General features: G+C 36.7%; 5 protein-coding genes across 9 annotated transcripts; 2 read left to right on the top strand and 3 right to left on the bottom strand.

The window, feature by feature from the left end:
• The first annotated feature begins 589 nt into the window (after positions 1–589).
• Positions 590–3672, top strand: LOC143912038 (uncharacterized). Of its 3 annotated transcripts, none has more exons than XM_077431175.1 (3): positions 597–681; positions 804–1004; positions 1105–1713. In XM_077431175.1, exons 2-3 carry the CDS (start codon positions 942–944, stop codon positions 1348–1350), a joined length of 309 nt encoding a protein of 102 aa, XP_077287301.1. In that variant the 5' UTR covers positions 597–681; positions 804–941; the 3' UTR covers positions 1351–1713. The 3 variants fall into 3 exon arrangements, with proteins under 3 accessions (XP_077287300.1, XP_077287301.1, XP_077287302.1); XM_077431176.1 differs by having other exon boundaries at positions 603–731; positions 1105–2738; XM_077431174.1 differs by having other exon boundaries at positions 590–1004; positions 1105–3672.
• Positions 1558–19148, bottom strand: LOC143912036 (uncharacterized). The gene is made up of 3 exons (XM_077431170.1): positions 19131–19148; positions 3753–4280; positions 1558–2228 (listed from the first exon to the last, which is right to left on the bottom strand). Exons 2-3 carry the CDS (start codon positions 4131–4133, stop codon positions 1698–1700), a joined length of 912 nt encoding a protein of 303 aa, XP_077287296.1. The 5' UTR covers positions 4134–4280; positions 19131–19148; the 3' UTR covers positions 1558–1697.
• LOC143912037 (uncharacterized) lies at positions 6226–19168 on the bottom strand. Of its 3 annotated transcripts, XM_077431172.1 has the most exons (3): positions 19119–19168; positions 7932–8173; positions 6226–7855 (listed from the first exon to the last, which is right to left on the bottom strand). In XM_077431172.1, exon 3 carries the CDS (start codon positions 6838–6840, stop codon positions 6421–6423), a length of 420 nt encoding a protein of 139 aa, XP_077287298.1. In that variant the 5' UTR covers positions 6841–7855; positions 7932–8173; positions 19119–19168; the 3' UTR covers positions 6226–6420. The 3 variants fall into 3 exon arrangements, with proteins under 3 accessions (XP_077287298.1, XP_077287297.1, XP_077287299.1); XM_077431171.1 differs by lacking the exon at positions 7932–8173 and having other exon boundaries at positions 6226–7418; positions 19024–19160; XM_077431173.1 differs by lacking the exon at positions 7932–8173 and having other exon boundaries at positions 19119–19160.
• LOC143911979 (uncharacterized) lies at positions 7371–10010 on the top strand. The gene is made up of 5 exons (XM_077431083.1): positions 7371–7407; positions 7769–7851; positions 8249–8356; positions 8448–8723; positions 8798–10010. The coding sequence occupies exons 1-5, from the start codon at positions 7371–7373 to the stop codon at positions 9488–9490; spliced, it is 1197 nt and encodes a 398-aa protein (XP_077287209.1). The 3' UTR covers positions 9491–10010.
• LOC143912035 (uncharacterized) lies at positions 14918–19168 on the bottom strand. Its single transcript, XM_077431169.1, has 2 exons — positions 18971–19168; positions 14918–18869 (listed from the first exon to the last, which is right to left on the bottom strand). Exons 1-2 carry the CDS (start codon positions 19088–19090, stop codon positions 17199–17201), a joined length of 1791 nt encoding a protein of 596 aa, XP_077287295.1. The 5' UTR covers positions 19091–19168; the 3' UTR covers positions 14918–17198.
• Positions 19169–19646: the final 478 nt, after the last annotated feature.

Raw genomic sequence — 19646 nt, 5'->3', positions numbered from 1 at the left:
ACAGCGCATGGAGGGGAGGAAATATTTAAACTTTATGGCGAAATATTGAAACTATACGAGTCAAATTTGATTGACCGATGATAGTTGTTAAAAAAAAATTGAATAATTGAAATTGAAAAAATCACCAGTTCACATACAAGAGTGGCATGACAAGTTGACAATCAATTTATTAAAACACGTTCACACATCTCAAGGCAGGTTTCAACTTGAAAGGAATGGCGGTTGACTCATAACTTGAACGATAAAGTTTGACCAGGTCAAACTTTTGTTGATCCATTACAAACTTGATCAACTATTGAAACAAAGGTTCTTACACCAGATTTCATTCAACTTTTGTCGATCAACTATAATCGGTCAAACTTGAATCGTGAGAACGCACCATAAGCATCCCTTGAAATTTTGATTCATGAATTATATTAATAATATATATTGTTTATTTTAATCGTTATTCATCCAATAATTCCTGTTAGTATTTATAATATCGTTTTATTATAATTTCAATGTTTGAAGTATTTAAGAAAAAGCTCAAAAACTTACTTGCAATACTTTTGATATTTTATTATAAAAACAAATGATATATGTAATCTGTGTTATTTAGACCTAATCTCAAGAAAGAAAACAAGAGACGTTTGACGTTTCGTTCAATGGATTGCAGATTTTGCCTTTTTCCAGCCGTCTTCGGTTTCCAATTATGATAATCCCCATACACTGGAACAGCGTTTCTGGACCTGGTGCCAGTTGCGCGTTGGTTACACTTACTTAAACCGTTTGTTTTCTCATTGTTACTTATTTTTTATTTACAGGTTAAAAAGGTGACAGATTGCCGGATATGATATGTCTTTCATGTATCAACAATCTAGAATCATTGATTAGTTTTGAAAGACTTGCCTTTAAAGTGAAGAAACGTCGAAAATGAGGTTGGGTGCGCGTTTGATATCAAGATGGATGAAGTTTTTTTGGTGGATTTAGTATGGGAAGGCGAATCAAATATTATCAATGATGAGGTAAATAAATGGGTGTCCAATACTTACAACGATGACATTTTAATATTTAACAGAAAATATTAATTCACCAGTAAAGTGTAATGTTCGTTTAATTTTATAGATCCTCAGTGGAAAAGCTACTCCTTGTGATTGCAGAATAGAAATAATAAATGATGTTAAAATCCCACCGGAAGAAACTATATTACTTAAAACTTCAGATAAAATACGTTCCACACATTCTGAATTGAACTATAAAATCAATATTCAACAAAAAAAATCGTACACCATTCACTTAAAATTTCATACTAGAGAAAAGCCGTATATGTGTGGTATTTGTTTAAAAAATCTGACCTTGTGTCACATTTGAGAAATCTTACTGGGGAAAAGCCGCATAAACGCGATATTTGGTCAAACTCATTCAACCAAAAATCTCAACTTAACATAAAAGATCTCACACCACGTTTAAACTGCACAAGTGTGTTGTATGTTCAAAATCATTAGTTGGAAAATGATAAATCTCATATTGGGGAAAAGATGTACAAATATGATGTCCCCTATATGAAAATCAATTTTTCGTTGGAGGAATTTATTCAGGTATGTAATAACTATGTATTTTACAATCGGGTATATTTTTTACTATCAAAATTAATACAATATTTTCAGGCGTAGTTATAATATACATATGTACATACTTATTCTATTTATTTATATTTCCTACTCGGCGCTCTGTTGAACGATAATCGGAATTTCTTGGTAGTGAATTTGCTCTTGAGCATACGACGACAAGTGTGTCCCGGAAGGTCCAGGAGAAACAGCATATTGCACGAGGTTCTCTGAAACCCGATTGTTTTCGCGTATGCTGTTCATTTTTCTTTTTTGTTGTAACAAGAGCAATATTTGTGACTGACAATCGAGCGCATCCATTATTGGTAGCTGCCTGAGTTGACAGGCTACATTTTTTCCAAAGTAGGTGAACTCATCTTCTATTTCTCTGTGTGTGTCTACTTTTTCTTTCAACGATTTTAGTGTGTTCATAGCTTCTTCAATGTGTTGGGGTGTTGCAGATGTTTTAAATCTTTTACTCTTCATAGTATATTGTGACGATGGCATCGAGGTGTCATCGTATGGAGGTATATCTGGAGAAGGCGGTGGTACATAAGGAGAAAGAGTTGGTGGTAAATCGGAAGAAGGGATTGCTTCGTTACTTGAAGTGTCTTCATTCGCTCTTTCTTCTTTGATATCCGACTGTAAAAAGAGAATATAACACATTTTTGTATTGTTTTAGACCCCAAAAACAACTCGGGAATGGGCTTCAATTGGAAAAGGAATTAATTAGCGTTGGAACCAGTGGCGGCTCGTGAGAATTCCCAATGGGGTAGCTCGTCGATCGTACTGGTGATCAAATGCAAACAAAAATAGCATTTACGTGTACTAAACTAGTAGGGCTGCAGCCCGCAGACCATATAAACGCCAAAAATATCATGCATATTTACTATACTGGGAGGCTGCAGCCCCACAGCCCATATAGACGAGCCGCCACTGGACTTGGAACACATTGGAAGTTACTTTTATAATTTATTATTAAAGTTTTTTCAGTTCTGTCCTGGGACTCGTTGACAGTAGGTATTATTTCATCGTTTGTAATGGAATTGGCCAGGAAAGCGCATTGGGGTTTACCTGTTAGCCTTTCCTGGCATATACATATGTATATGAATAAATTAATAAATCTACGTTGATACAAAGCTAAGGCAGAGTAAATGACATTTCAATATTCAGTAATATATATTTTTTTTAAGATATTTGCAATCGACCCGTCGGTCGTAATCAAATTTTATCACAATTTATTTCAGAAGATTTGGCAATTCATTAATTGCCAGCTTTTTATGCATTATTCGAGAACTCTGCGGCGCTTTAGTCTAGTGTCTTTTGCACTAGACTTTATAAGAGCTTTTGCCAGCTCGTTTGAGTGGGTTTCGAGTCTACGCTTGTTCATAGTTCTTTGTATAATTTTCTATTTTCGTTTTAATTGATGGTACACATACATGTTGATGAATTTCAAAATTTCTCGCAAACAATGGGGCATTTGTTATTATTCTAAGAGCTTTATTTTGGAATTGTGTAAGATTTCCACGTTAGAATTACTACTCGTTCCCCATAGTTGGATACCATATGTCCAGAGACTGGCTTTAAGATTGACTTATATACTAAAATTTTATTCTCTAATGTTAGACTGGATTTTCTTCCTATCAACCAGTTCATTTTGTGTAGCCGCTGGGTGAGTTCCTGTCAGTCTCCTGTCAAGGGTGAAACCCAGAACACCAATTTGGGTTCAGAGGAAACCACTCCACAATATTCAGTAATATAACGCTAAAAACATCTTGAATCCATTAATTTGCGTCCTGAATAGTGAAAGCGTCATGTGTGCTTCGTAATTGGTTGATTAAAACATCCTATGGTCACTATACGCCTCCTTACGAATCTTGGATGTCGTTGATAGCCCTGGTGGATGGATTAGAACCAAGATCTCCCTACATTGCAAATATTATAAAATAGAGAAGCAACCATTACACAGAGATTGCGGAACAACAAAGACAAAAGTACCGAAACTGATGATGCTCTGCTATGATAAAACGGTAGAATATAGAGTTATCTTTATGAACATCGTAATATTGAATTCATAATAAATATCAAACAGACGTGGTTTAATGTTTACACATTAGTATAATACAGGTTTATACCGATAACAAACTAACAAAGCTAGATGCTTACCAGATTTATGAAAGATTTCCTCGTTTTAATAACAGAGGGTAGAAACCGATCAGCAATGTGAAACCATGGCAGTGATGGTATGTATATATTTTCGGCAGGTACGCCACTATCGATTGATTTTTGCATTTTCGATTTTTCCTGCTGGTAGGTGCTTCGAATGTTGTTGATTTTTTTTAAAACGCCCTCTGCGCTCATACCGGGAATATCTGAATTTTGAATAATTTGATTGACAGCAGCTGCTCGCGCTTCTTTATTTTTATATTGCGACAATCGCACGTTCCAAAGTACTTCCTGCATTTCATACTGCTCCACAAACCGTACTGTTTCTGATTCTGACCATTTTTTCTTATATCGATTTGATAGTCGGCTCTCTGCCGCCATTTTGAAACGCCACTCGTATTCGAATGCACTCGTGAGAGTCGAGCGCGATCCAAGTCCGCTCGGTTCGGACGTCGGCGTCCGAGTTGGCGTCTTATCAGTTGTTACCACCTTACCAGTAACGTCCGAGTACACTCTTGTCGTGTCACCCTGGTATTAGAAAAGAGTTTATATTGAAATTCTCTTGTATTAACTATACATTGAAATATTTGTAAATACATAATAAGAGGCTTGTAAAAATATATTAGTACAGAACCGTTTTTTATTTTAACATAAGGGATTTGCAACAGAAGAGTATAGGGGGGTTGAAGGTTTTGGACCGTTTCCCAGCCTATGGAAATTCAGTTGAATTTTGAAGAGGATCTTTATTACTCGATTAATACAGGTGTATTTGTATGTACAGCGAAGTAGGCAAAGGATTCACTGGAACGACCTAGGTCGAGTTCCTGAAGCTCACTGGCATCTGGGGACGATGCACTGGTTTATAAAGGTGTTGCTTGAGCAACGCGTAGCTGGGCTGGTGAGATCACGTTCTGGAAGATTCCGACGGGGTCGAGGTCTTCCTTTGTGTTCGATGTTTGATGCGTAGTTGCGTAGCTCCTTGGGATTTCCCGTGTACTCGTGATTGCGTATCTGGAGCGAGTCGAATCGCCTTTACGGGTAAGCTGGACGAAGTATTTCGGCCACGGCTAACTTTCGTGTACGAGAAGAGGACACGATGATGTCATTTGTACAGATTAAGTTCGATGAGGGAAATAGGTGATATCACAAGTCGTGCTATATCTCTACAAGAGTATTTTTGCATTGCCACAGAAGTGTATTGACAGGTAAAATTGTAGGATATCAGTAGAAATCAGCGGTGGCGTTTCCATTTCCCAGGGAAGAGGGTTGAATATTATCCTACAAAGCTAGAGAGCAATAAAAAAAGTTTGACGATGGTGAACCCATTTTTTTTATCCAAATATAAATCAATCGCTGTCCCTTTGTAATCAGCATGTATGTACGTACACAACCACATGCAGAGCTAGCGCCTAAAGCATTCATGAACTCAAATAAATTTATGAGATGGATATTAATAAATATCAATTCGAAGATGAAGATGAAAGAAAGAAAATTAGAATATTCAGCTGCTGACTCTTATAAAGTAGCTTTCAGATTTGATAAAACATTTCCCAATTATCAAATGCTTCGACAGAACGATTTTTTCCAGTCTTAAAATAATTAAAAATCGTTTAAAATTAAGGAGGGCCGGTTAAATTCGATGACAATTCTGTATGTTGAGTATGAACTGTTAAATAAAATCAACTGAGATTACATTTATAGGGCGGGTTGAAGGGTTCGGTGATTAATAGTCAAATGTGAACCGGTCACAGGACAACCGGTCGCTCTAGATCGGTCACACGTGATCACCCGTCACACCCTAAAACTGGTCACCAGTTTTGTGACCAGTTGACCAGTTTTCTCGTGACCAATTTTAGTGTGACGGATGATCATGTGTGACCAATCTAGAGCGACCGGTTGTCCTGTGACTAGTTCACATATGACTAGTAGTCCGTTTACCGGGTTGAATATCACGTCGGGGTCACCAGTTATAGGACAGGAGGTTATGTTGTGACCGTAACCCGGCCTATGGAAACTCGTTGTGGATAACAGAGGAATTTTTTTTTTTTAAGTTTATTGTCAGTACAGAAAATTCACGGGGAAGTGGGCTAGGTGCCTGCTTCAGGGGAAAGCCTGACTGAACTGCTGTACTGGTTTATATATGGGCACGGTGATGTCACCTTGTTCTCAAGGGTTTGTGTGCCACAAGGTTGCTTGATGGGTATTCATCTGGAGCGAGTCGAATCGCCTTTATCGGTGGTCTGGATATGGGTGAGGAGATGTCACCTCGTTCTCGAAGATTCTTCCAGGCTCAAGGGTATCCTTTGTGTGGCTATGCCTCAAGGTTGCTTGATGATTGTTTATCTGGAGCGAGTCGAATCGCCTTTATCGGTGGTCTGGATATGGGTGAGGTGATGACATCTCGTTCTCGAAGATTCTTCCAGGCTCAAGGGTATTATGGAGGATGAACGAATGAGACGACTGGCATGTTAATGCACGTGTTTATTATATGACAGCTGAAGACAGAGTGAGTAGTAGCTCTCCGAACCCAGCCGAGTTGGTTCCCACTCGCAGGAAGGCAACCAAACTCGACCATGTCGTATAAGCGAGCCGCCACATCACTCCCCCCCCAGCATCAGCGATACCAAAATTACAAAGAAACAAATTTTACAAAAGAAAAAAATTATTGTTACACAAAGAGAAAAATTATTACGTGGGGAGAAAAAAATTGTTGACGTGGGTCATCCGCTGTGTACATAGGTGTACCGCCCTGAATGGTCGGTAGATTCGAGGGCGGTGACGTCGCGAGCAGGACGGTGGGTGGTCCGATGGTCGCGCCGATGCGATGCTGCGGCGGCGCCGCTCTTCCGAGGCTGATGTCGGTTGGTGGGGCGGCGGGGGCGGCAGGGGCATCGATGTGGTTGATGATACTCCGAGCTGGACTGTGAGTCATTGTGGCTCGTGGAGGTGTTGTAGCGCTACCGCCCGTCTCGGCGTGACGACGCTCGTGGGGACGGACGGGGCCTTGATGATGATGATGATGATGGTGCTGAGGTGGTGTATGTCTTGTGGTGCTGGATGACCGTTCTATGTGTAGTGGATCGCGCATGACTCCACCTCCAGCTGTCAAGATCGTCGTCTCATTCGCTCCCCCATTTTTTTAAGCACCTGTCATCGACGTTGTGGCTGGACTCCAGGTAGGTAGGTAGGTAGCCGTGTCTGCTCGTTTATTGTCACCCGCGGGCCGCGGCGTGCTGTGTTGATGGCGATGGGGGCGCGGCGGGTAGCTTTTCCCGCCTGGCTCGGCGAGGCAGGGATGAGCGGCATGTTGAAATTGATCGAGGCTGCGTGGCTCGATGTCGGGGGTCACCAGAATGGAGGATGAACGAATGAGACGACTGGCATGTTAATGCACGTGTTTATTATATGACAGCTGAAGACAGAGTGAGTAGTGGCTCTCCGAACCCAGCCGGGTTGCTCCCCACTCGCAGGAAGGCAACCAAACTCGACCATGTCGTATAAGCGAGCCGCCACAGTATCCTTTGTGTGGTCGCGTGCCTTGTGTTTTATGGGGTAATAGGATTTATGTTATTTCGGTTGTTCCCTTGAACTCAAGGTTTGTTTATCTGGAGCGAATAGATGATTGCTTTGGCTTTGCTGAAAGCTCGTACAAGCTGTATTGTATTCCTACACATTATTGATAAATTTTCAAAATAAAAATGTCGAAGAAAATATATAACTAATATCTGATGTAACTACGAATAGTAGTGTAGGCATATAGTACAACTTAAATGATCTCATCAGGTCACTGCGACACATATCCAGGAAAGTCATTAACGCATGGCACACGCTCGCCTCGTAAAAAGGTCGACACGTGTTTCTACACACGTGTCTTGGAAACAAAGGAAGAACACACTGAACCCATAAAAACCACGAACTACGTCCAGGCGTATGAACCCATAAAACCATAACCATTGTACCAAATTGAACGAAAATAAGCGATCCTCTTTCAAACTACACATCATGTGTTTCGTTAGACCGGGATACGGTCAACATACCCACCCTGTCTTACACTGGTGACCGCCGACTACTAAATTGGCGATCTTACAGTAGTTTTGACGTAACTAAAAATACACATTAATATTATAATTGCTATTATTATAATCAATAATTAAAAAATGAATATCGCTATGTACGTACTAGTTTATAGATAAATCTATCAAAGTAAATTAGTATAATAGTAAAGGGCCCATTTCAATTTTATCGCCCAAGGCCCCCAAGCAACTTAATCCGCCACTGGGTAAAAATTATTGTTTTCGATGGTTCGGTGATTATTTCACAAAAAGCTATCTCACGTAAGTCACTAAAATCTCGATCACGGAACATCTTATTAATAATCCGTTTACCGTTTTCTTTAGTTCAAATTAACCTATGGCCGTAAACTGTTTGTAATTTATACCAAATGTCAAGAAGAAGAAGACTAGTTCTTATCATAATTCATATTGTGACTTTAATAGGCTTTTCCACAATGGAGTGCAGACTTTGTCTTCGTTCTGGCCCAGTCGAGTCTTCTGTCTCCGTCCATGATGATCCTCATCCACTGGCAAACCGCATTTGGACCTGCTGTCAGTTACTTGTCAGTTACACTTTAGATCTATTTCCATCTGAATCAGTGTTCACTGTTCAGTCTAATTACTACCTTTCTCATTAATGCAGGTCAAGAAAGATGACGGGATGCCAGATATGATATGTCTCTCTTGTGAAAATAATTTGGAGTCGCTTAACACCTTTCGAAACGTTTGTCTTCAAAGTATTGAAACATCCAAGTTGAGATTAGATATCAAGACGGAAGAAGTTTTCCTTGAAGATTTAATATGTGAGGATGAGTCGGATGTTGACTCGCCAACAATTGCTTGTAACTTCTTTGTAAATGAATGGGAACGAAGTGATTATAAGAAAGACATCAACTTGTCGGAAAATATAAATCCACTGGTAAAGTGATCACTTGATCACACTGTGAAGTTATTAAATACATTTAAAAGTATATGACGTTTGTTTGCTTATAGATACGCTGTGGAAAAATTACTTCGTGCGATTATAGACCAAAAATGGAGGGTGAAATTTCACCAGAAGGACCTCCGCTATTGAAAGCATCAGATAAAATATGTTCCACAAATTCTGAATCGACCCATAAAACTATTTTCCAAGATGTGTCTAACCGTGTACCTAAATTACAATTGCAACGAAAAAATTGTGCAAGATTTAAATGTGAAATATGCTCAAAATCGTTTCCTCGAAAATCGAAACTTATGAGACACTTAAAGTCTCATACTGGGGAAAAACCGTACAAATGTAACATTTGTTTAAAACCGTTTGCTGAAAAATCTAACCTCGCCGCGCATTTGAAATATCATTCTGGGGAAAAACCGTACAGATGTGATGTTTGCTTAAAATCGTTCACTCAAAAATGTTTCCTTGTGGTACATGAAACTTCGCATACTGGGGAAAAACCGTACAAATGTTCGATTTGCTTAAAATCGTTTACTCAAAAATCTAGCCTTGGAAGACACGAAAAATCTCATGCCGGCGTAAAGCCATACAAATGTGATATTTGCTTAAAATCATTTGCTGAAAAAAGTAATCTTGCTGCACACACGAATTCTCATGCTGGGATAAAACCATACAGATGTGATATTTGTTTAAAATCATTTTCTAAAAAATATGATCTTGTGAGACATGAAAGAGTTCATACCGGATAGAAGCTGCCTAATTTTTATTATATTGGTTTAGTATTATTTATTCTAAAATTTCTTGTCGAGGCATTTAAAATATCACACTGGAAGAATCAAGTGGACTTTTCAATATTTTTTTCAAGAGTTCGAAATAATTAAATAATATTCGAGTCTTAACTCCAAAATATTTTTATCAAAAATGGACTATAACTTTATTGCAAAAAGTTATACGCACGTATGTATGTATATGTATGTACATGTTAGTATTATTATTGTATAACCAAATTAATAGGAATATCTACATCTTCGTAGCATTTTAGTGCATTTTATACACAAATCGGGTGGATGAAATAAGAAAAAATAAACCCTTCAGGAGTTTCAAAATCATAAGTCAAAATTAGGGTACCACGAGATAGTATACCAAATTTGGTAGCCCTAAAATGAAAACTGGATTTGCATATCGAACAAACATTTGTTTATTTATAGAAAAAATAATGCAACAATGACATAACGGCTTTCCTCAATGAGTCGTTGTGGTTAAATACATAAAAATAATAATAAAAATAAAAGGGAAAAAAAAACATTTAAAAGAATATAAATCCATAATAAAAAAATGACATAAATAATTGAAAAAAAAACAAAAGTGCATATAAAATACATACACCAAATGAAATATAGTAAGAAAAACAATAAAAAATATGTCTATAATAAATGTTATGAATTTCTCAAGATCTGCTCAACCACCTCATTAGAATTAGCTAATGTTAATGCTATGTTGGCTTACTATTTAGATTTTTCTAATTAAAGATCTAAATAGTGAGCCAACGTATTGAGAAGTCAATCAGCCCTAGAAAGGGGAGAGTTTATGAGTATATTTCTTCTAGCCTTAATGGTCAGAAACAGCTCGCAATTCCGTAATACCATACAATTTTCAGGAACCAGGAAATGAAAATCCTGCAAGGTTGAAATATAGATAATGATATGGGGTGTATGGAGTGAAACAACTGTTTAATCTGATGGGCGGGAAGAAAGTAAAGTTGCGACAGACAACTTGGCCGAGTTGGTCCCAACTCGCAGGATGGTGACCGAAACTCGACCATGTCGTTTAGTCGCCACAAGGAGTTTAAGTTTCTTGAATTAAAATGATATGTACACGCAAACAATATTTGTGAACATGGTGTAGATAAAGTTATAGGGGATGGACGAATGAGACGACTGGCATGTTAATGCACGTGTTTTATTTATGACAGCTGAAGGCAGAGTGAGGTAGCTAACTCCGAACACAATCGAGTTGGTCCCCACTCGCAGGAAGGTGACCAAACTCGACCATGTCGTATAGCGAGCCGCCACAAAGTAAAAAAATAAAATAGATTCTACATTTACCGAGTATCATCAGTTTTATGATTTTGAGAAAATTCAACTTTGAGATTTTGACTGTTTCGATTCTTTATCACGTTTTCATGGTTTTAAAAAGATGTGTAACGTACACCGTTGATTTTACATTGGTTGAAACTGGCCAACCGTAGGCGTTTGATGTTGTGGCGGCCCTATAACATGCTCGAGTTTCGGTCACCATCCTGCGACTTGGGACCAACTCGGCCGTGTTGGTTCGTTGCTACACCACTTGAGGTATAAAAACTGAAAAAAGCGCCGCGGGCGGAAATTTTTTTCCGGAAATCTTCACATGGTCAACAAAAATCGTCCATCAAACTGTGTCACTAAAAAACTATCAATTAACTTAATTTCTGCCGACTGTCTTTTAACTTTATCTATGTATGTACATATGTACAATCTATGTATGTATATTATGTACAATTCATAGATGTCTCGTTAATTTGCGAGTTTTTTCAGTGTCTCGCAATTCAACGACTTATAATAAAAATGCTGCATTTGTATTTGTAATTGGCCAGGAAGGCGCATTGGGATTTACCTGTAAGGCCTTCCTGGTATATATGTAAAATAAAAATAATAAAAATAATATGTACGCAATAACAATAGATGAAGTTTTGAGATCATGCAAAAATTCAAAGTCAGAATCGATCACTGATCACGTTTTCATAATCTAGAAAATTGTGTGTCTGAGTGTGTGTTTCTGATTGTCTTTTTATTATTTTTATAATTTTATATATGTATGTACATATGTATATATAAAATTATTTTTATCTAAACTGGAAGTAGTACTTTTACCCTATACACCACACGTGTACCGAGCACGCGCCTCGAAAATAGGTCAACACGTGTCTCTAACACACGTGTCCTGGAAACGAAGACAAAGCATCTGCGCGCGGCACGCGTCAAGCCAGAACGTATATAAAGCGACGCAGCAGCTCCCAACACCAGAGTGAACCTCTGAAGTTCAACCAGATCACTTCTCCGAAGCTCAACCTCTTCGTACATACAATAACCATTGTAACAATTGACCAAAAATAAACGATCATCTTTCAAACTCAACTGTGTTTCCATAGGCCGGTAAATGGTCGAAACCTTTAACCCGTCCTATAACTGGTGACGCCGACGAAACCTTTAACCCATCCTATACTCTTCACAAGCTTTGAAAAAAATTGGATTCCACTGAAAAAAAATGTCCGATAACAGGAAATGATACAAGAGAAAATGTGCATTTTTTTATAAAAGGATTACATTTTAAGGTCGATAGCTCAATTTAGAGCAGAAGGAAGACCAATCGTGTATACCGATGAAACATACAGACATACATACATTCAGCACACGTTAAGTCAATGGCGTGGGGAGATTCTTTGGGAAGTGGCATGAAAAATCTGGCATCCAAAGGTGCGAGGTTTAGGGCGCGATCACACAGCGAGGGAGCGGTATGCTGTAGGCGGGATATTTTTTTTTAGATAGTTTTAAACACACACAAAAAATAGGGTCATACCCGGTATGATACGCCGGATCTTGCGGGATCGGAGCGGTCTCGTTGAAATTCTATAGAATTGTTTATACTAACTTGACGGTGATATATACCAATTCGTCGACCCTCGGACGACGCTTGACAGTGATCGATAACGGTGTATCCCATATTTGCAAAAAAATATAGCAGAACTTGTCGGAATAATAAGATTATAGAAAATACAAATTACATTAAGGATTTCAAGCTTTTATTGTTTAATAATTCAGTTTTAAACTTAATTAGTAAACAATTAACAAAAATAGACAAACAAGTGTCCGGTTTATAACAAAAATTGACTAATATTTCCGGGTAGGTTTAAGAATTATGTAAATACTCATTCGATACTTTCATAAACAAACTCTGCGATCACGGACAAAGATGTTTTCAGCATAAAGGGTTTTATGTTGTACACTAATTGTTTACCGGAACCAATTGTTACTAAATAAACAGAAATGACTAGACTATAGACTCAAGTTTTTTGGTACAAAAACTAAATACGTACTTAAATCCCTAATACCATCAACAGATAAACGAACAAAGATGTTTTTTACGTAAAGGGCTATAGTGCACTCAATACGGACTGTAACTAATTGATACTGAATGCATTTCCGTATGAATGTATGTACATGTCGATACAATAACATGTTCGCTTAAAGAGAGCCCATTTTTACTTTATTTTATATCAAGAACAAAGTATTTTTTATACTCAAGAAAGTGGTGACTGCAATTGCAGTTTTGTGTTTAACATCACAAACAGTTCGTCTTTTGAGCTCGGTCATCGCATTTCATAATATCGGTACATCGCAGTTCATAATGTCAGAAAAATTAATAGAAGTTGTGCGACAGTACGAATGTGTCTATGACGTCAGATCCGTCTGATCACTACTATACATAGCCATGTTTCACGTGTGAATGGGGAGAAAAATGCGCGCGATCTCTGTTGTATGCTTCTTCGTACTTCTTCTTGCACGTGCACGTGCAACAAGTGCAACAATGCACATATGTTACCAAAAAAACTCCATTGTCATCTAAAAACGGAATACTTTTCCGTTTCTAATTATCTAGTATAATATGGGATACACCGTTATCGATCACTGTCAAGCGTCGTCCGAGGGTCGACGAATTGGTATATATCACCGTCAAGTTAGTATAAACAATTCTATAGAATTTCAGCGAGACCGCTCCGATCCCGCAAGATCCGGCGTATCATACCGGGTATGACCCTATTTTTTGTGTGTTTAAAACTATCTAAAAAAATATATCTCGCGTACAGCATACCGCTCCCTCGCTGTGTGATCGCGCCCTTATAATTGTACACGCCGGTACAGAACGAGGCTTTATTCCAAATGCCTTTCTCATCTATAAGGCTCACCAAAGAACCGAAGACTATCATCATGACGTGAACTTCGACAATTATATGAAATGGTTAATCGAGAAATTGATTCAAAATTTGGAACCAAATTCTGTTGTGGTGATAGATAATGCGTCTTATCAAAATAAGATTCTTGACCCAGCGCATATTTAAAGTTATCGTTTTGAAATAGCAAATGTCATTATCAGAATTATTTTCTTGCTGATGTTTCAGCAGGCTTGGAAAGTGAATCATAGTTTCCCTTTCAAAATCTTGCATCAAAAGGGATAATTTGTTTTCGAATGAAATAACTTCTCCCAATATCGAAAAAATTGTGTTTCCATCCCCTGTAGTTTACGATTAAGCTGATTTAGATGAGACTTAACTTCTACCATGAAATAAAATTTTTGGATTCATCACTGATTTTTTTTTTAACTAAGATCAGTCTTCGACTTTTATTAGTTTGTTTAATTGTTGCTTCATCGTGTGGATTTCATTACACTGAGCAACAAAAAATCACGTTTTTGAGTTACCAGAGCGGAGACTAACCAATCTTTACTAAGTTTGACCCACTGAATTCGAATATGATATTGATTTTTGTTTGTGGGTGATCGTTTACGAGATATGAGCGTTTAAAAAAATCCGCGATTTGTACAGTTTTTTGGCTTTTGCGGTCTTTAACTCAAAATTTAGGATTGTTACGCTCAAAGTGAGTATTGGAATCAATAGTCAGATATTTTTCCTATTAATTGTTATATTTCATTGCTTTAAAATACTTCTAATTAATTGTCTAGCGAATTTTAAAAGTCAAAAATATATTTTTTTTTACGGATTTTTTTTCCGTGCTATTTTTCATTTATTTGGCAAATTTTTTATTTCACCACGTTTATAAGGATTGGTTTTCTATCTCAATATTTTTTTTTTATCTAAACGTACTAACTAAAGCGGTAATTGCAATTTAAATGCTTTCGTTGTATATATGGTTGTATCGCGTAATATGTTAGGGCAAGCGAGATGGCATGTAGTCCACCTCACAGAGTACAGCGGTCGGACTACATGCCATCTCACTTGCCCTAACATATTACGCGATTTAGTAAAGCAACTTAGTAAAGATTGGCTAGTCTCCGCTCTGGTATTTTTTTTGTTTGTTGCTTAGTGTTATTATTTATCAAAGGCCGTTTCTTTTAAATCTTTTCATTGATTTCTCCTTTAGCATACCATACCCATACTCCAAATATTCTTAAAAATCTTGAATTTGCAATTAAAACAATGACTGAACACTTCACTAAGTGGAAAATTCAAATTAATCAAACCAAAACAGACGCCATATTCTTTAGTGTTAGAAAACATAAGCCAAGTTCAGATCTGAAAATCCCCTCTGGAGAAAGTCTGAAATGGCAGTCAGTAATAAAATATTTAGGAGTAACGTTTGATAAAAGAATGAGATGGGCACCTCACATTGAGGCAGCGAAATGCAAGGCGATGCGGGGTATATCCTCAATATATCCAATATTTAATCGCCATAGTTCTTTATCAACGCTAAATAAAATAAAATTATATCGCGCGCTCATATTACCATTATTAACCTATGCTACACCTGTATGGAATAACGCCTCGAATACTAACCTTTCCAAGCTCCAAGTAATACAAAATAAATCCCTTAAAATAATTTATAATACACCCATATATACTAACCTGAAAAAACTGCATGCTATATATAATATTCCGTTTGTTACAGACATTACTAACAAACTAACCAGTAGATTCTATGAAAGAATCACTAATAACCATACTAACACACTTGTGAAGAATCTCGGTGATTACAACAAAATGTCTATACCCTTCAGGTATAAACACAGATTACCTAAACACAATCTACTTTAGGTCATCGACTTTAGAGAGTCTTTAATTAATATTATGTATTAGATGTATTATGAACATTTATAAGGATTGTAAATAGGTTTTTGAGCTCTTTTTCCTATTATGCTTTAGATTAACATTAGAATAATATAATACTGTGATTACTAACCAAATTAAATTAAAATTGTAAAATAGAAAATGATCAGTAGATCAGTAGCTATTAAAATAGATATAAGATGTATTGTGAACATAATTTCGTAATAATAAAAAGCATTTAAAAATCAAAAATCAAATACTCCAAAGGATTTGGGTGGCACGCAAGACGCTTCCTAAAACCGAAATTGAGTTTCGCGGCTACTTCCTTGACGGTTGGGATATTAATTAAGATACTCGTGTATCTCAGTATTTTTTGTGACCCACGGGGCTCGAGTTATTGTTCGCAAGGTTTTGTTCTGGAACCGTTGTAGGATTTAATGTTGGACCCGCTAGCAGAGACCCAGAGTTGTATTCCGTAGGTCCATATCGGTTTAATGATTGTGTTATACAGGAGTATTTTGTTTTACAATGATAAAGCACAGTCCACCAACGATTGTCCGTTAGTTCTGGGTAGTGTTCTCAAGGAGAAATGTTTTAATTTCTGTTAATAAGGAAGCGAAACGTTTCCTCTTTATAACCAACGCACCTCGTTATGCAGCAGAAGATCTGCGTACTCACTTTCTATTTCAAGTAAAAATTCTTAAATTGGCGAGGATTAAGAGCATTAGTTATAATGGAGTTGATAATCTTAATCACCAATACTCGAATACTTTGCAATTTTTTTCTGGAAATGTCTGCACACAAAGCGCTTCTTAATGGTAAGCAACTACCTCATGACTAATTTTTCCTTTCAAAATAGCAACACACCCCTTTCTTACGCCGGTCATACGTTCGCCTCGTCTGTTGAAATTGACACAATTTTAGAGCACTTTGGCTTAGGATGATGAAGTACGTTTACCATAATAACCTCAATTTTATCCAATAAATAAAAATTATTACATTTAAAATAAATAAAACAAGTAAGCCAAATAATAGATCTGTGCATTTAATTTTCAATTATCATTTATCTTAAAATTATTTAAATAAACTGAAATGACATGAGAAGGGGGCACCAAAAACATCATGGCACGCATGCAACCAAAATGTAAGAAAAATAACAGTATTTATATAATAACAATTTTTTTATATTCATCCCAGTATGTAATTTATTATGTGACCAGAGGATAGATTTTCGAGTAAATGATTTTAAACAAATTTCACACTTGTAAGGCTTTTCCCCGTGTGAGATCTCAAATGTGATACAAGCTTTTTTTTATAAATAAATGATTTTAAACAAATGTCACATTTGTGTGGTTTTATCCCAGCATGCAATTTTTTATGTGTCTCGAGGCTAGATTTTTGAGAAAATTATTTTAGACAGATTTCGCACCTGTACGGCTTTTCCCCCGTGTGAGATCTCAAATGTGACACAAGTTCATCTTTACGAACATATGATTTTAAACAAATGTCACATTTGTGTGGTTTTATCCCAGAATGCAATTTTTTATGTCTCGCGAGGTAAGATTTTCGACAAAATAATTTTAAACAAATTTTACATTTGTGTGGTTCTTTCCCTTTGTGTGAGTTTTCAAATGCAATTTTTTATGTTTTTTGAGGTTACATTTTTGAGAAAATGATTTTAAACAAATTTTACATTTGTGTGGTTTTATCCCAGCATGCAATTTTTCATGTGTCTCGAGGCTAGATTTTTGAGTAAATGATTTTAGACAGATTTTGCACCTGTAAGGCTTTTCCCCCGTGTGAGATCTCAAATGTATCACAAGGTTATTTTTATAAATAAATGATTTTAAACAAATGTCACATTGGTGTGGTTTTATCCCAGCATGCATTTTTTTATGTGTCTCGAGGTTAGATTTTTGAGTAAATGATTTTAGACATATTTCGCACCTGTAAGGCTTTTCCCCCGTGTGAGTTCTCAAATGTGACACAAGTTCATCTTTACGAACATATGATTTTAAACAAATGTCACATTTGTGTGGTTTTATCCCAGCATGCAATTTTTTATGTGTCTCGAGGTTAGATTTTTGAGTAAATGATTTTAGACAGATTTCACAATGGTATGGCTTTTCCCCCGTGTGAGATATCAAATGTCTCACGAGCTTATTTTTAGAACTAAATGATTTTAAACAAATGTCACATTTGTGTGGTTTTATCCCAGCATGCGATTTTTCATGTGACACGAGGTAAGATTTATGAGAAAATAATTTTAAACAAATTTTACATTCGTGTGGTTTTATCCCAGCATGCAATTTTTCATGTGACACGAGGTTAGATTTTTGAGAAAATAATTTTAAACAAATTTTACATTTGTGTGGTTTTATCCCAGCATGCAATTTTTCATGTGTCTCGAGGCTACATTTGTGAGTAAATGATTTTAGACAGATTTTACACCTGTAAGGCTTTTCCCCCGTGTGAGTTCTCAAATGTGACACAAGTTCATCTTTACGAATAAATGATTTAAAACAAATGTCACATTTGTGTGGTTTTATCCCAGTATGCCATTTTTTATGTGAATCGAGGCTAGATTTTTGAGTAAATGATTTTAGACAAATTTCACACCTGTAAGGCTTTTCCCCCGTGTGAGCTCTTATATGTATTAAAAGTTTATTTTTATAATTAAATGATTTTAAACAAATGTCACATTGGTGTGGTTTTATCCCAGCATGCAATTTTTTATGTGTCTCGAGGCTAGATTTTTGAGTAAATGATTTTAGACAGATTTCACACCTGTAAGGCTTTTCCCCCGTGTGAGTTCTCAAATGTGACACAAGTTCTCCTTTCCGAACAAATGATTTTAAACAAATGTCACATTTGTGTGGTTTTATCCCAGCATGCGATTTTTTATGTGTATCGAGGGTAGATTTTCTAGTAAATGATTTTAGACAAATTTCACACTTGTGTAGATTTATCCCAGTATGCAATTTTTTTTGTTTCTTATGGTTAGATTTTTGAGTAAATGGTTTTAGACAAATTTCACTATCCTTTCGTTGAATTGTCGATTGTGAAGGCTCATCGTCCCATATTAGATCTTCCAAGAAAACTTCTTCAGTCTTGATGTTCAAGCAATCAGCTAACCTCAGTTGAGATGTTTCGTGGCTTCGAAAGCAAGCCTTTCGAAAGCTGATCAACGATTCGAGATTGGTCTTACACGAAAAACACACCGTGTCTGGCAACCCATCGCCTCTTTTAACCTGCAGATCAAATGAAAAAAACAATAGGATTGAGCGGTGAGAAGAGTTGGGAGAACCAATTGGGTCCACAACAGTATTGTAACCTGTAACCAGTAACCTACATAAATCTGACAGCCGGTCCGAATGCGTTGCTCCAGACGCTCTGGATGAGGACCTGGTCTCTGGAAGATGGAGACGGAAGACTCGGCCGGAGCTGATCCAAGACAAAGCCTGCACTCCATCGTCCCTGTATTTTACTCTGACACCAACCAGACGACTTGCCTTTGCCCTGCTATTTTTTTTAGTGACTTCTTTGGTCTAAATTTGGTACTAGTTATACCAGAGAAATGCTAGCTAACAAATTATTTGGTTAGTAAAAAAATGAAAAATTTATCAGTAATTAATTATAAACTTGATCAGTACTTATTAACTTAAGTTATTCACTTTTATTATTTAATTGTAATTTATTACGTCCTAAATTACTATTTATTATGACCCTCAATATAGATAGCCAAAGTAACAATGTAAGTAGATTTATCGCCGTTGTTAATAACAATTGCAATTGTTTAATTAAAAATGTACTAAAAATGACATTTGCGTCTCTACCATATAATGAAAAAGAGATTATTGTTAAAAGCCACACACCAACACCAATATTGAATATTCTTTCAAACACGAAAACATATCAAAGACATTTTAATAAATATAAATATGACGAATATGATAAAATAATATCCGATACTTTCCACCTAAGTGAGCGTATCACTTAGGTGGAAAATATCGCATTCAGGCACGGCA

This window comes from Arctopsyche grandis, chromosome 5 (genome assembly GCF_051622035.1).
Source record: "Arctopsyche grandis isolate Sample6627 chromosome 5, ASM5162203v2, whole genome shotgun sequence".
Lineage (NCBI taxonomy): Eukaryota > Metazoa > Arthropoda > Insecta > Trichoptera > Hydropsychidae > Arctopsyche > Arctopsyche grandis.
Note: the sequence above shows the minus strand (reverse complement) of the source record. Positions and strands in the feature narration are given on the sequence as shown.

What these genes read in the sequence shown, in the direction of transcription:
- LOC143912038 (XM_077431174.1), top strand. Translation starts at nt 942, where the DNA reads ATGGATGAAGTTTTTTTGGTGGATTTAGTATGGGAAGGCGAATCAAAT. An exon ending in CAAATATTATCAATGATGAG is followed by an intron (nt 1,005 to 1,104) that starts GTAAATAAATGG and finishes TTAATTTTATAG; the next exon opens with ATCCTCAGTGGAAAAGCTAC.
- LOC143912036 (XM_077431170.1), bottom strand. Translation starts at nt 4,133, where the DNA reads ATGGCGGCAGAGAGCCGACTATCAAATCGATATAAGAAAAAATGGTCA. An exon ending in GGAAATCTTTCATAAATCTG is followed by an intron (nt 2,229 to 3,752) that starts GTAAGCATCTAG and finishes CTCTTTTTACAG; the next exon opens with TCGGATATCAAAGAAGAAAG.
- LOC143912037 (XM_077431172.1), bottom strand. Translation starts at nt 6,840, where the DNA reads ATGCGCGATCCACTACACATAGAACGGTCATCCAGCACCACAAGACAT.
- LOC143911979 (XM_077431083.1), top strand. Translation starts at nt 7,371, where the DNA reads ATGATTGCTTTGGCTTTGCTGAAAGCTCGTACAAGCT. An exon ending in GCTGAAAGCTCGTACAAGCT is followed by an intron (nt 7,408 to 7,768) that starts GTATTGTATTCC and finishes GTGTTTCGTTAG; the next exon opens with ACCGGGATACGGTCAACATA. An exon ending in GATCTTACAGTAGTTTTGAC is followed by an intron (nt 7,852 to 8,248) that starts GTAACTAAAAAT and finishes TGACTTTAATAG; the next exon opens with GCTTTTCCACAATGGAGTGC.
- LOC143912035 (XM_077431169.1), bottom strand. Translation starts at nt 19,090, where the DNA reads ATGGAGTGCAGGCTTTGTCTTGGATCAGCTCCGGCCGAGTCTTCCGTC. An exon ending in GGACCGGCTGTCAGATTTAT is followed by an intron (nt 18,870 to 18,970) that starts GTAGGTTACTGG and finishes TTTGATCTGCAG; the next exon opens with GTTAAAAGAGGCGATGGGTT.